The 16,353-nt window shown below is 28.2% G+C and overlaps 1 protein-coding gene across 1 annotated transcript in view; it reads right to left on the reverse strand.

The window, feature by feature from the left end:
• Nucleotides 1-8,015: 8,015 nt before the first annotated feature.
• Nucleotides 8,016-16,353, reverse strand: part of LOC129969007 (uncharacterized) — a 28,872-nt gene continuing 20,534 nt past the window's right edge. The window contains exons 13-15 of the mRNA XM_056083399.1: nt 14,290-15,004; nt 12,550-12,704; nt 8,016-8,239 (exon numbers count right to left, since the gene is read on the reverse strand). Coding sequence (XP_055939374.1) covers nt 8,204-8,239; nt 12,550-12,704; nt 14,290-15,004 — 906 coding nt within the window. The 3' untranslated portion in view covers nt 8,016-8,203. The remainder of the gene's footprint in view (nt 8,240-12,549; nt 12,705-14,289; nt 15,005-16,353) is intronic.

Genomic DNA, 16,353 nt, shown 5'->3' on the forward strand with positions numbered 1-16,353 from the left:
TTCAACAATTTGTGAATAATTTTATTAAAAATACATGTTTGTTGAAAAAGATCAAATTTTTTACTTAGTTCATTTTATTTATTTACAAACTCCGAGGAACCATAAAAAAATACAATAGAACAATGAATTTATCACAAAAATTACGTACAAACATGGTTCTTTTGCGATATAATCGCCGTGAATTTTCAGGCAGTTGTCATATTGGTGGACTAAGAAGTTCCTGACCCCTTCTTCGAAGAATGCTACCGGTATTAAAGTGAGATGGGCCTTTAAGTTGCTTTGAAATTCTTCATTAGTTTGGAAGTTTGTCTTTTAATCAGTTCTTCAATACAGAGAAGTTGAAAATAACTTGTCTCTAAGATACGTTTTAGATTAAAGGGTACGCCGTTACGTGTTTTTTGCAACATGGGGTTTTATTTAACGAACTGATCAAGGGATTCGATAGAAACAACGAATGTTGGAATCTTTGGCCGACAGTGTGCAAAAATTGCGACTTTGGAAGATTTCAAACGTACGGCTTTGAATCGTATACATTCCTGCTCTATATTCTTTCCTTCAAAGAAAAATAAGAAGAGAAAAGAAAATCGACAGATTGCCGATGTAAAACAATGATTAAGCATCTGCAACTGTGCTATGGGATTATAAATACCAAATCTTTACTGCGCATATTTCTTTTTTGCAATGCATAGTAAGTGAAGTGAAAAAAAAACTGCAATTTTGTAATGAGACAGCAAATTTTCACATCTAAACTTTGATTATAGATTCTAATCAGTCAATACCTTTATCTCCATTTTAAACTGGTAATTGAAGTTCCATTTAAGAAAGATCGGTAGTTGTTAGGATAGAGAAAACAAAATCTCAAATAACTGAGAAGATTATTCTAACTTTTCGACCCAAATGGTAATGATGTTAATAGAATAAATCAATTTCTTTTTCTGGGCGCTTTTAGAAATGCATTTCTCTTACGGAATCATTCTGCGGCTTATTTGCTTTAACTTCACGATTTCCACAAAACAAAACGGAAGACCGAGACTTCTCCTTTGCTTTTTCCCATTCTTCTTGAATACGAAACTTGGAGAAAGTATTGACATGGTTGAAAAATTCGAACTCGCGATTTTAGCAAATCTTTACATTATAGGTCTTCTTGAGTTCGAAAAATAAATTTTTAGCATCAATGTCTGTGAACACGATAATTCAAAAAACGCTTTAAACTAAAAGGATGCAATTTGATGTACTGGCTTTAGATCAAATTTGCAGATTTTAATCAAATTTTGAACGAAATCCATTCATAAGAAGTATGCCTGCCGGAATGCAATCTATTACGAAGGCTGCGATCTGACTGTGAAATTTGATATGTTATCTTGTGATTAGAAATGTAGTTCAGCGTCAAATTTTAGCTTCATTCAGTCGCAAAAAAATACATATTCGCATGATAAATTTAGAAAAAAATGATAGGATTTATAGCAAATATCTGTATTAGTAATTATTGTTTCCTTATACAAGGTATTCTTAACCTTTCCCAAGTTCCATAGTTTAATGCGGGGAAGAGGATGTACTAGAAAGGTAGAAGTGATCAGTGGTTTTGATTAGAGATGCATAATCCACGATTTTTTGAATAACAAATAATATTGTTATTTTTAAATATGCGTTCCAAATATCTGTTATTTCAATCATATTATTAATTAAAAATTATTACTTAATATTAAATATAAAATTTATTAATTGTAATTAATACTTAATTTACTAATTTAATTAACGTGTGATTGAATTCATTTATCTGTTTCAGCTTACTTCTTAAATTTTTTTCTCAAAACTATTTATTTATTAGAGTGAATCATTTTCAGGAAAAGATGAGTTAAAAATATATGTCATTTCTTTAAAATGTTTACTTTAGTTATTTATTCCACCAATAGATGGCGCCAGCAGTAAACAGAGTACATGTAATCAAAGTCAATCATGTCACGAGCAATTAAAAATGATCTGTAAGGAATAGCGCATCATCAAATACGAATATCGGTCACTCCCGTAAAGTGGAGCGGTGACTTCGCACTTTCCAGTGAAGCCTCGCACTTTCAGGTGAAATCACCGCTCCGATAAATTTCAGTGATATGCAATTCAATGATACGATACGATAATTCCAATAACCGATCCGTTTATTTTTCAATCCAATCACAGATTTCTTTCGAGAGCTTCCATTGGACAGATCGTATCGATTATTACTTTCCAGTGAAGTCACAGCTCCGGCAAATTTCAGTGATATCGTATCGATTGAGACTTTCTATCGTGATCCAAAACCTGTAATTGAAATATCATCAGTTAGATCGTATCGAAGATTTGAATCACACCCCTCTTTGAAGAGTATTGATCACTTGTATTTGTGATTTTTTGATATTAGTTATGTAATAACCGCTCTGAAAATATTCATCATCCCTAACTAGAATTAGGAATTCCAGGAAGGATCTAGGCGAGGTTGTAGAGTGCTAATACATACTCACACACCTATATTCTCCTTTGTTATTAGAGAAAATATTAATTTTGCTGTAAAATCTGTTTCATTATATACAGATTTGGATTCATTAAGCAAGAAAAAGTAAAAACTAGATGACTTTTCATAATTAACATTTTCGATTATTCATGCTTATTTCGACTAGAAAGTTATTTATTTTGGAAGATAACTTTTTTTAACTACAATTCTATTTCATTGAACGTTTGAAAGTTTTTTTTTGTTGCTGTTTATAAGATTGTGATCATATTAGTTAATAACACTATTATGATATAAATTTTAATGTTCGGCTTACGGACAACAACTCAACTTCATTCTGCTTGGACTTGATCGGTGCTTTTAACGCGTGGTCCGAATTTCATTCCGTGTTGAAAGATAGAAATTTATTAAAAGTAAAAAATTATAAACTTTGACTAAAAAAAGGTAAGTAAAGTAATAATTAATAGCTTTTAAATTTCTGTCATAAGGGAACTTTTTTGCTTGTTCATGTGTGTAGCCTTTTAATCGTATTTATATGTTAGCCCTAATTATTCTTTTGCATGTTTCTGCTAATTTTTTCTCTTTAAAAAGTATTTTTAATTCCAACGTAAGTAAACATATTTACGAAGCATTGTTACCTTTTGAAATATTTCTGAAATAAACGATATATCTTTTTTCGTTTTGTAATTCTTTGCAAGTTGTGATTGATGTAGAGGAGTACTAACGGGTTTTCTTACTCATAGGTATGAAGCACAATCGGTTTTTGTATTATCAGCAACTTACATACACATTTCCTGTATTTAGCGGAAATCAGTAAAGAATTGAATCAATTGTTCCTTCATTATTGGTTTCTTGATTGCATCCAAATTTTACTTTTCTCCTCTTACATATCAAAAGTTAGATCTTGGATGCAAGCCGATAAAGTATTTAGAAATATTCCTAAAGAAAAGTATTTCCTGTGTTATTCGCTGATTTTTCATTGGTATGCAAGCTAATTACCATCATTATCACGGTAAAACAGGATCGCATTGCAAATTAACGAAGAAAATTCATGTAATAAATGCTAATTTTTAGTATATTTTATCACCTGATTTAGTAACTAAGCCTTTCCTACCAATAGACTTAACAGCAAATTTTATTTCATAACATTGTGGCAATTTAGATGTGCAATAAAATAAATATTACTGCATGTAGTAGTAATAGATATGCAGATATTTAGCTATGAAAGTATGAGATGAATCAGTTAAATGTTTTAAACAGATGAACAGTTTTAAAAGCAACAGTACTTATTCTAGACCAAGTTATTAAAGAAGTGAAAGATGGCTTAAGGTGAAAAGTATTTTTATTTAAGTATAAATTTTCAAGTGGTTTCCCCCATTCCTCTCTTTTCTGTTTGGATTTGCTGAACAGGATAGCAATGAAGTCCTGAGTGATATCCCATGTTCACTGAATGGAATTTTAACTTTTTAAATTACCATCTGTGGATATTGCAGTAATTGGTGGAAGAATTTTAGAAACTTATTCTTATCACAAATTATAGATTGGGAAAAATAAGAAACGTAAAATTTACTAGTGTTAATTTGAACTAAAACAATAAATTAGGAAGATTTTCCCTGGTTAACTAGTTGGTGGTAATCTTCGAATGAAACAGATTAGTGCATTTGCTAGTAAGGAAAAAAAAGTAACAAAACTAAAACTGACCGATGAAAAAAAGCAGGGTTGTATTAAATACAATTTTGTCTTCTAATTTATTTCAAAAAGAACATCTGTTATATCAAAAAAAAAAATTTCAGTTACGTTTTTATCAGAGCTTTAGAAGTAACGAGTGTTTTATCTTTTGAATCTATATGTGCAATTTGAAAATATTTTTATGATCAATTGCTGTTTAAAAAAACCCTGCAATACTGCTAATTTTCAGTGCATTTTTCTTTTGAATTATTGATGTATAATATAAATATTTTGAAAAGTAATTTGGAACAAATAATAGAAAAAAAATTAAAAAGTAGATTATCTTTTAATGAGCTGAAAGATTCATGTAAAATTTTAATCTTTTTTTTTACTTGACATTTTTTGCATCTTAAAATTGATAGATTATTCTTAATTTTTAGACTGCCATGGCCAAGTCAAAGAATCATACTAATCATAACCAAAGTAAGTATCAATGCATTTAAATCATGAATTTTGCAGAATTGGAACTTAATTTTTAGTAGCATGTAACTGATAGTGAATAAAGTATGAATTGGTAATATTTTATCTATGTTCATTCAGGACTTCTATTAAGTAAAGATTTATATCATTGACAAAAATCATTGATTTCATTGGAATATCTGATTGAGCTGGGTTAGTATAGGTTAAGAAATTATTTCAATAAGAAATTATTAATTTCCCTTGCAGTTAATTTTGATGTATCATGAAAGTTAATGAAGTTTAGAAATTTGATTGTTTTATTTTCTACATAATGAGTTGAGTGTAAATATATACAAGTTGATAAAAATAAAAAAAAAAGTGCTGTGCAGTTTACAGGCAGATTTTAAAATCAAAAATTAGGGTACAACTTTTATGAAATTTACATTTTTGTGTAATTTATATTTATTCCAATTTAATTGAATTAAGATTATTAATTGTGGGCCTTTTGTTTTGCAAACATTACTGTTATTTACAAAGGCAGTTTATTTTTATGTGATTTAATTACATTCAGAAGCTTTTAATAGTTATTGTATTTTGACCATAGAAATAGTTAAGTAAAATAGTAGTATTAATAAAATATAATTATATTTTAAAGAGTTTCTGAATCTTTTAAATAGATCGCAAGGACCATAGAAATGGAATCAAGAAACCATCTAGGTTTCGTAAGGAATCTATGAGGGGTGTAAGTACTTGCCTTTAGTTTTTGTATTTCTTTAGATGTGCAGTGCTTAGTTGATTTAAAAATATTTTTAAAGATAAAAAATAAATATTTGTAATTTTTGAAAAGTACCTTCCATATATTTCATGCTTGTTAAAGAATTCTCAACATATATAATAGTATAAATCTAGTTGATTCGTCTCTTAATTTTTTTTCTCTGGTGCCTGGTTTTTAGTTCGATTTGAATTTTATTTATATTTTTTGTTTAGATATTTATTGAATGTATTGTCATAGTTTTAGTTATTAAATATTACATAAATTTAAGGACATTTCAGCGTCCTAAAATTAATTCCAAGTCCCATTCTTCTATTTATTTTTCCCTTCTTAAAGGGAAAAATATTTATTTCTACATCAATATTATATATTAAATTTTTGTATTTGTAATTCTCTGTTATAGATATTTATTAAAATCAAAACTTATCATAAAATGTTCTTGTAAAATTTCTGATTTTAATTGTATTTTTGTGCATATAATTAGAGATAAAAATGCTTCCATATATACAACAATGTGAAAAGGAGAAGTGTATAAAATTATGTGTTCCTTTCAGGTTGATCCTAAATTCCTTAAGAATCTGAAGTTCTCCAGAAAGCATAATAAGAAGCTAAGGAAACAAGTGAAGGAAGCTGTCAAGCCTGCAGCAACTAAATGATTCTATTGTAAATAAGCTAAAAAAGTCTTTTTAAAATAAATGACTAAAAAAAATGTATTGTCAATTTTTTTTTTCCTTTTTAGAAACTTTTAATATTTAATTCTTCAAGTAGCACTAATTTTTATCAAGTAAATCCTTGGGCCATTCAGACAAGTATGTTTCTGTTTTTCATTCCATATGAAAAACTTATAATGTATCAAGTTATTTTCAGTAAAATTATTTAAAACTTGGATAATATCGTTTATTAATCACTTAATCTTCATTATGAACTCAGATTCTGTAACAGTATTTTTTACTTTTGCTTATTCTAGCAAAGCTGTTTTAAGAGATGCCCGAGATCTTCACAGTAATATCAAATTAATAATTTTGTGTGAAATTAATAGCTTCATTTAAAAATTGACAATGATACAAATAATAAGGCCTTTCATAATCTTTCCAGTAATTATTTCCCCTTAAGTGAATTACATGAAATAGTTTTTGTTTTTTGATTATAAGACTTCATAGTATTCCTCTTTTCTAATATAATTTCATGTTAATCAGATGCATCTTTATTTACATTGTAGTTCTATCATATTCATAGTGGAACTTTGTTACACAAACAAGATATGTGTTCACTACTTTTCTTAATATTGATATTCAAACTGTGGTTTTAAAAGTTGGACTTCTGAAAGGGGGGGGGACTATTGGCATTATATTTGTGTCATAACTTCATAATCTCTCCTTCCCTTTTTGTACCTGTATTTTACAAAACATTACTTGTAATTTTATTCCGAAGTAAATAAAGACATAATGCCTCCGCTTCCTTTGTTCAGTAAAGCTTTAAACAAGATGCAATTGTCTGATTTAAAGTGGTAAGAAATCTTGTGTTTTGAGTTGAATTAAAATAGCCTGACATTAATTAGGTTTTTAGATGAAATTGCTATGCTATTAAGCATGGATGCTTAATAGATTCCCAAATAATGAAATTAATAAAAAACATTTTAAAGAATTTAAGTTCTTTTTCCCATTTGTGTAGACAAATTAAATATTGCACTTAAACTTTTTTTTAAAAAAATATGGAATTTTTGTTTCTTTCAATGAAGAAAGTTTAAGCCAGTTAGAAAACTATATTGTGTATATTTTCATCTTCATAAAAGACTTCCAGAGTTGTGATCAAAATCCAGTTACATTACAACAGGTAGTTGTGTTATTAAAGTTTTACAAGCAAACCCATTTGAAATATTTCTACAGTTATTATTCCCCTTTTTTTTTTTTTTTTTTTTTTTGTAAAATTTTTAACAAAGTTAATTGGCAATTTTTAGTGGAGAATGTCTTTTCGTAATTTGAAAAAGCATTACTGGTTGGAAGGTATGAAATTAATTGTAGTACACCAATAGTTCCCCCCCCCCCATAGTTTCAGAACTTGTGACCATATATTCATAAAGATATGCGACTTATCATTCTTGCTGCATTATTATGTTAATTTCCGGTCAACATGACAATAGTATTTTTCTTCAAAATTAACATGAGTTGGTAATAGGCTTAACTGTTTAAAAATTCTTGAGGGTATAATTGATTGATAATCCCTTTTGTTTTATTGCATTGGAAGACAGCATAATGAATCTTTGTTATAACCTTTTGAAAAGGTTATAACTAAGTAACTATGTAATCATTGACTTTCTGCTGTCTTAAATTCCAAGCTTGGCATTGCTTAATTTTCATTAAAATATTAAAGATTGGGTGCATTATGTCAGAAGTTAATAAATAAAATTCTATCCCCTGATTATTTATTGTTGTAAGCTCTGAATTGAGAAAAGGGAATGTTAGCAGAAATAATATCTAGGATCAAAACTGCTTTCTGCAACTGTTGCATAGATTTTAGTTTGACACACAAAAATATATCAAACAAAGTAAGCTATACAGAATATGACTTGAATGCAAGTTGAAGAAGTGCAAAGTTGAAATTTTCTTATAATTTTGAACATTTATGCTAAGGAAAAATAAATAAAAATATTTTTATTCCAATATTCTCTACTTCATTAAATGGAAAAATAATTACATGAAGCTCTTACTGAAATATCTATATCAAAGCACACAATATAGAAATTTAATATATATGATAATTTAAATACAAATTAAAATTCATAATGTACAATTATAAAATTCTTTCTTTTTACACTCGTAGCTTTAGCTTAGTCTCCGCAAAGAAACAGGAACAAAATGCTGAAAATAAAAATAAGATTAATATTACAAAATTCCCCACTTTAATGCTTGAATTTGGCATATAAATATACAAGGTGTTCACAAGTAAAGTTCACATTTCCAAGACATCTATATCAGTAAAATAAGATGAAAATTGGATAATGGCATAGTAAAAAGTTTATCTAGCACAAAATGCTAGCAATGTGCAACAGCTCTTCTGGCACCTGCCAGATGTTTTAATTGTAGTAATCCTGTGCTCTAGCAGCAGGACATGCAATAATCAAATCTAAGTCATACCTGTTTCCAAGTCAAAGAAGATAATGTTAAGACTATGCAGGAACATGCTTTAGTAGTGAAAATGTTTTATTAAAATGGTGATCATACAAATTTTCTTTGATGAAGTTACGAAATGGTCCAGTTACTATCCAAGGACCAGAAGAAATTTGAAGCAACAGGATCATAAGACTGTTCAGCCAGGAAGAAAATGATGTTGAGTTACAACAAAAGTACTGGATGCTGTTGCAATGCAAGTGGAGGAAAACAAGATATTCCATTTCATTGATACCGACACTTTAGATTCGGTGTATTGCAGAAAATGTTGACCTCGTTCCATGGTTCATAAGATTCTTCAAGAGGTGTTATACTACTAATCCCCTCAAATAGTGTTGGTTGCTAAGAGTTTTGCAGCAACTTTTGCCAGCTGACAAATCTTTGAGTTGTGCAATAAGAGCTCCAAAATGAATAGTCATGGAACATTTTGTGGATGGACAAGGCCCACTTCCATTTGGATGGTGCAGTTAACACGCATAATTGTCATATTTGGGTTACAACAAATCCACATGAAACAACATGGGTTACAACAAACCCACAAATTGTTACATTTTCGTATGTAACAATTGGAGAGGCTTTACTGCTTCATTCATTCTGTATCCATTTTCCCCCCCAAATAGCTCGATGCCACAGGTCCTGTCAAATATTCTATCACCTGCCAATGATACACATCATTATTGGAGTAATAAGCGATTCCGGCTGTTCAGGCTAGGTGAATTTTAACAACAGTTATTATGCAGGATGGTGCTCTTTCTACCTTGATGTGAAACAAGTGCTTTGCTGCCATTTATCTGACAATACAATGATCAGCCATCATTTCTCTACAAATTTGGCTTCCTAGACTGCCAGACTTGAATCCTTGTAACTTGATTGTGGAGACACCATAAAGACTTGGTCTGGCATGATTTTATTACATCTGCCCCTGAATTAAAAGATAGCATATCACACAATTTGCGTAGCATTCCCCAGCATACATTACTTTCACAGTTGAACCTGCAATTTTATGTTTCCAGATGGTAGCCCAGAATGGTGGGCATCATATTAAGCATGTTTTGTAAACAGGGAATTATTACATTTTGCAAATTCTTATTATGTTCTTTATAAAGCTATAATATCTTTTTTTTTTTGCTATATAAATATCTTATTATTTCATTGTGCCATTATCCAATTTTTCTGAAATTCTGCAGCATAATATTTGATGTCTTGCAAATGTGAGTTTTAATAGCATCTTGTATATGCAAATTATATATATATAAAATCATTTCATTAAAAGAGAAATATATGTATATATATATACATGATATATTTCCATTCAGGACACAAGTAATAAATACTGGATGATTGATATTTATTCAGATATTAGAAAGTAACACATCATAAACTTAAGCCTTAAAAAAGAATGAAATTTTTTTTAAAGAATGATTTACATTAAATTTAATGTGTATCACTAAATAATTGAGTAAAATTAAGATTTTTGGAAATTCAGGATTAAGAAACCATTATCTTATAAAACATATCTTAATAACTATTTTTATTTGAACGGTTAATGGACATTTTTTGCTCTTAACCTTTAGTGAAATTTTACAATAAAAAGGGCTTCCTCTTCTGATTTATAAAGTGCTAAAAATTCAGCCATTGCATTAAGGTATTATATATTATATATATAAAAAATCCCAAGTTTATTATAAAAAAAACATATAAAGTTATTTTTACCCTTGAGAGAACTAAACCACAGACATTAATTTAAGAATCAGAGATGACAAACATTGACAATGTGATGCGATAGCACATGGTGGCGAATCTTTATGGATCAAAGTGCCATTTTTTCTAAAGAAATAATTAATGAGGTAGAGACGTGCTGTCAAATATTTTTGACTTGTGATTATTCTGAAAATAGTAAAATTAAATACTAACAATTCTTTATTTACTATGAAAAAATACATTTTGCACTATATAGTAGTAAAGGTTTTTAGTTATATGTGTAATTCAAATTAAATTAACATTAGTGGACTTCTTTTGTTGCAGATTAGATGACAACTTATAACTTATATTAGGATTGCAAGATGTTACTTTTCGCAGAATGCATACTGAAGCTGAATTTGAGTCATCTGCCAAACGGTTTCTAAGCAAGTCTTTAATGTTATTCTCCCCGAAAATAATGACTTGCAGGCATAGGTAAATGAAAATATGGTTAAAATAGCATGAACAAGCTTCCCCAAACCGTTAAATGTGTCTGGAATCGAATTCCATGTTTCCAAAATTTTGTTACTGGCATTTTTATCTATATTGCTTATTAATCTTTCTGTTTCAATCAATATCACCTTTTTCCTTGTTTCAATAAATTTTTGAATCCTTACTGAACTAGACTGGAAATTAATCAGTTGCATTTCAAATTCTCCAATTTTCAACTCATCGAATTCGGACAAGTTCAGTTTATCAAATGAAGTCACATCAGGCAGGGTACATAATAAATTGAGCGTTTCCGATAAATCTTTGAACTGAGAAAATCTGGCTGAAAATTCTTTGATTGACAAATCAATTAGAAAATAAATTCTTCAATAACTTTTTCTTCGTCTGGTTTCTCATGTACATCTAAATCTTTGATATATTTTTTCAAATCTAGGAAGTACTTGTAGTTTTTTTAATAATATTGTTCATAAAACATGCAATCTAGCGTCATAAGCTCGAATGAGTCCACCATGACGATAATTGTTTTATTTCTACCTTGAAGCTTTACGTTCAATTCATTGAAATGTTGGCATATGTTTGCAAAAAACATCAATTTTGGGAGCCACATAACATTCAACAACTGTGGATATTGTTCAATTATCCTCTCTTTTTGCAGAAACAGTCTGATTTCTTACAAGCAGTCAACAAATCCTTGAAGTATGTTTCTGCGGCTCAACCAGCGAACATTATTATACATTAGTAAGCCATTATACACCAAACGAGTTGATTTCATACAACAAAGCCTCAAACTTTCGCTTATTTAAAGCCTGTGATGATATGAGGTTGATTATTTTTGTGACTAACGCCATTACATTATCAAGAGATGTTAAACCACTCTTCGAACACAACGCTTGTTAGTGAATAATGCAGTGGAATTCAAGAATAGAAAATCCTACATCTGTTTGAAATAAACAAATGAAACCATTTCTTTCACCCACCATATTTGGAGCACTATCAGTTGCTGAAACAATTCTTTTCAAATCAATTTCTTTTGCAGAAAGCGAATTTTTAAAAGCCGTATAAATATCTATGCCTCTTCTCTTTAAATGGAATGGGAATACTCGTGTTTGTTCATAATACTTCATAGTGAACTTTGTTATTTTGAACTAAAATGCAAACCGTTTTGATCGGCGGCATGCCCAAAATATTGTGTCGCATGCCATCAATGTCATGCGTGCCAATGGTTTGCCATCCCTGAAATAGCATCTATTATAAAGAAATATTTTGTTACAACTTGGTTTCAAGATTGATGCTGAACATGATGGTAATAAATTCAACTGTTTAGCAAAACCGGAAAAGATTATCTGAAAGAATTGGGAAAATTGAAGACTATTTAGTTTTCTCCACATCAATAAAAACATCTTGGATGCTCAATACCTTATGGAACATGATATAAAATGTAATGAGCAGACTACAGTGAAAGACACTAATGTTAATGAAAAGGCCATTTCAAAGGATTTGCAATCTAGAATTATATATCAAAGTCAATAAAATGGATAAACTATTTTTTTCTTATTTTTGTAATATGACTTACAAATTTCTAGCAAACAAGTTTTCTTTATAAAGAATTTTTTAATTAATTTATTAAGACATTTCAAGGAATTTTAACTTTAGAACTTTTCAACAGATAGCCGTATAAAAACTTTTAATTGATATTAAATGTTGCTTTTAATCATTGCTTCATTGGATTATTTCAATGAAAATTTACTTAAAAGCAAAATTTTTACTTGCACAGTGGAGGTAGAAAAAAGAAAAAAAATATGTTTCCTTACCGTTTCATCTCCATCATTTAAAATCTGAGCAACCGGATTCTGCAAATAGTTTCTAATTTCACAGGGAAATGTAGCTTCATGCATTAAGATACTACATTCTTGATGTGCTAACTGGTCTAGAATTTTCTGCTGTGTCAATATATTTTGAAGATAAACTGTAAAAGAATAATACAAGCTAAGATATAATGTAAGTAAAACACTGGAATTCCTGTATACTTTATAAAGAAAAGTTGGCTAGGTAAGAAATATAACCTTTCCCTTGAATTCATACAATAATTTTGATAATCAATAGCAATTACCACAGCCTATTCATATCCACAAGAACTTATTTAATGTAGTTATTTTAAAAAAAATGTTTCTTGCTTTCATATATAACCTAATGACATTTTCCAGTTTTTAACAGAAGAAATTAAATAAGTAACTTACAAAATTTAAACACCCATTCTTTACATAATTTATAAGCTCTTTAATCTTCTGGATGCCACAGATAGATAATAAAATTAATTTTTTCCCCCAATTAGTAAATGATTCTTCCAAAAATATTCATATTGTGACTATGACCCATGTAAACATTTCAATTTCATTAACAGCACATCTTATGTATTCAAAAAAATACAATAAATATTAATAGTGTTACATTTTCATGTATTTTAGACATGAATCATTGGTTAAATTAACATCCAATGGTTAATTTTTTTAATCAAAAATAAATTTTATCTACTAATCAATGTTCGTATTAGCAGAAAAAGTTGCTAAAATTTAAGATTCAAAATGAAATATGATCATATAATTAAATTTTGGAACACCAAATTATAATATAAGATTTTTTTGTAAACTCTGAATATCTTTTGTTATTTTCAGTTATTAAACATTTAGTTTAGTTTTTATAGCCAATATAAATTAATATCATATGAATTATTAATGGTTATCAAAAAAAATCAGGCTCAATCAATTACGCTCAGTATTTGGAATTAATATATAATATAAGTAATAATAATATAAGTTAATTAAAGTTTTGATAATTTTATGTTTAGGATTTGGGGGAAAAAATAGTTCAGCTGCATTTGTTTTCATTAAAATATTCATTATTTCACCTTTATGCCAATTTATAGTAACGAATTGTCAGAAAAATTTTATAAATAGGAATTAAAATTTTAAAAAACACACAACAACCAGAATCACCATCAAAATTAATAAAATCAAAATATCCACTATTTACTTATGTTACACAAAAATATTTTATTTAGATTTTTTTTAAGTTTAATTCCCCAAAAGAATCTTAAAAGCAATTAAAATAATGAGAAAGGAAATGCTTCTTAATTAAAAAAGATAATATAAACAAAAAGAATAATAGTATTATAACTAACAGCTAAAAATTTAATCAAAGTACATAACAATATATTCAACTAAAAATTATATTAATTTTAATATCATAATTCAATAAACTATATATTGCTTATTTGAAAAATTATTAAAATTCTAATTCAAAATGGGTTGACGATAAAATTTCATGTACACTTAATTTTCAATCTTTAATATAAAAACAATCAATTTGTTTTTTACATGATTCAATATCAAATATACAGGATATTAAAAGTGAGTAATAGTGAGTTTCCAGATAAAAATCTAATTAATGATTTGATAACATTTTGAAATTGATAAATTATACAAACATAAATATTCAAGTTGTTATTTCAGTTTAAAACTTCATAAATGAAGTGTAAAATATATTATTCTTACATGTTTGGCTGTTTTCTCTTGAATCATTTTCTTCTTTATTAGTTTCTTTTGGACTATCTTTGAATTCTAGTTTTTTACACACAGGACTCAGTTCATACTTGCCCAAACTTTTCAAAACTAAAGGAGTGTTAATCGGTGCACAGGATAATATATCTGTGGTCCGCCTACTTAGAAATTCTGGACTGATACTTTCAGATAGTCTAAGCCGTGGATATAACGAAACTGGTTGAGGAGTAAAAATTTTTGGATTCATTTTCTCAAAGAAGCATTCGGGTTGATGTGAAAATAAGCTCTGTCTGACTTCAGATGTTCTGAGTAAGTTTAGGAAAGGATTCATAGATTTAAGGATTGAGTTCTTGAACTCATGATTAAAAGTAGCTGCTTTTTTATCACTCTTTTGCTTTAGATCTAATGTAGGAGACAAATCACGAACAACTTTTTCATTATTTGCATCTGTCTTTAAGGAAGATGTTAAAGTGCTTATCTTTAACATCTTATTATTAAAACAGTCAGTTTCTTTCTGTTCTTTATTTTTTTCAGGTAAACACAAGTCACTGATTTGTCTGTTTTCCAAAACTTCATCTGTTTTTGAAGGTGAGTCAAGTATAACTTTTTTTAAGGGACTGCTACATGGAGACACTAATATATTTTCTTCGCATTCAGGTGTTGGAAGGGTGCTGCTCTCTGAACTTTCACTTATTCTTGTCATTTCAGGCTAAAATAAAATAAAAACAATAGAAAAATAGTTCAATCTACAAGGGGAAAAAAAAAAAAAAAAAACCTTATTCTAATAATAAAAAGCAATTTTATTAAAATAACTAATCCATATAAAAGAATCATTCTTATCAAGAATATTCACTTTTATGCCAGTTAGTAGAAACATGCAATGCCTTCCAGACATCAAAAATTATATTCAGCAAAGAAATAATAAAATAACCATATGTAATATGATAGATACAGTATAATTTTATTTATGGTAAATTGAGAAAAATTCATTGAACTAACTAATGCTCGGCTATATTAGATGCTAACTGCTTTTGGAAGAGACTGGCTGTTTCATTGAGATAATGGTTGCTAAAAATTTCTTTCTTTCTTTTTCTTTTCTTTCTTTTTTTGTAATTTGGTCTTCTAATGGCTTTCTATAAGAAATATTTTTTTTAAACTCAAATTTTGATGAAATATATTGTGGAAGCCTTGAATCATTCTATTCATTTCCCTAATTTTTATCTATACTTTTAATACAGCAATTATCAGTGGAAAAGTAGTAATGTTTAAAACACACAACAGGATGCTCTTTAATTTTTTTTTCTTTTTGCCATTGCTTCATTTCGAAGTTTAACTATAAAAAAGTTCAAAAATTTTATTAAAAGCATGTCTTATACTATAAACAATACAATTTAGAAAATAAGCTGAATCTCCATATCTTGATCATCAATAAAGGAAGAAAAAAGAAATGGCAGAATAAAACAGTAATAACAATGAAAATGATATGAGCTTCACTTCAACAATAAAATATCATATACATACACATTTACATATAAAAATGTCAAAAGCCTTTGTTTTGAGGTGTATATCTCTGACCTCCAAAGCACACTTGTGACAAGTAAGGAGAAAATGCTGCAGTTTTGACTGATTTTCAATATTAATTGTTTTACTAGCTTCATATTTAAGCTTATAATTTTGCTATGATTGCTGATCTTAATTTTGCCTTTATTATATATTTAGAAAAAACCATAATTTTTAATTTTAACATTCCTAATTAAAAAAAAAAAAACCTTTTACAGTGGTCAATAGTATAACATAGTGTCATACTTTTGACCTACATCTATAATAAAAGCAAACACAAATCAGAAAAAGAACTTTATTCATATAAAATGATAAAATTGCTATTTTTAAAAATTAAAACCCCCTTTTTTTTTAGCATAAAACAAGTTATTTACAAGATTTTCGTTTTAAAAGTTACATTTAAAAAAATATATATTCATTATGCTGCTAATGAGGAAAATCTTTACTAAACTTAATAATTTGGGGGAAAAAAAAAAAAACCACTACATTTAGAATTCT

This window comes from Argiope bruennichi, chromosome 5, assembly GCF_947563725.1.
Source record: "Argiope bruennichi chromosome 5, qqArgBrue1.1, whole genome shotgun sequence".
NCBI lineage: Eukaryota > Metazoa > Arthropoda > Arachnida > Araneae > Araneidae > Argiope > Argiope bruennichi.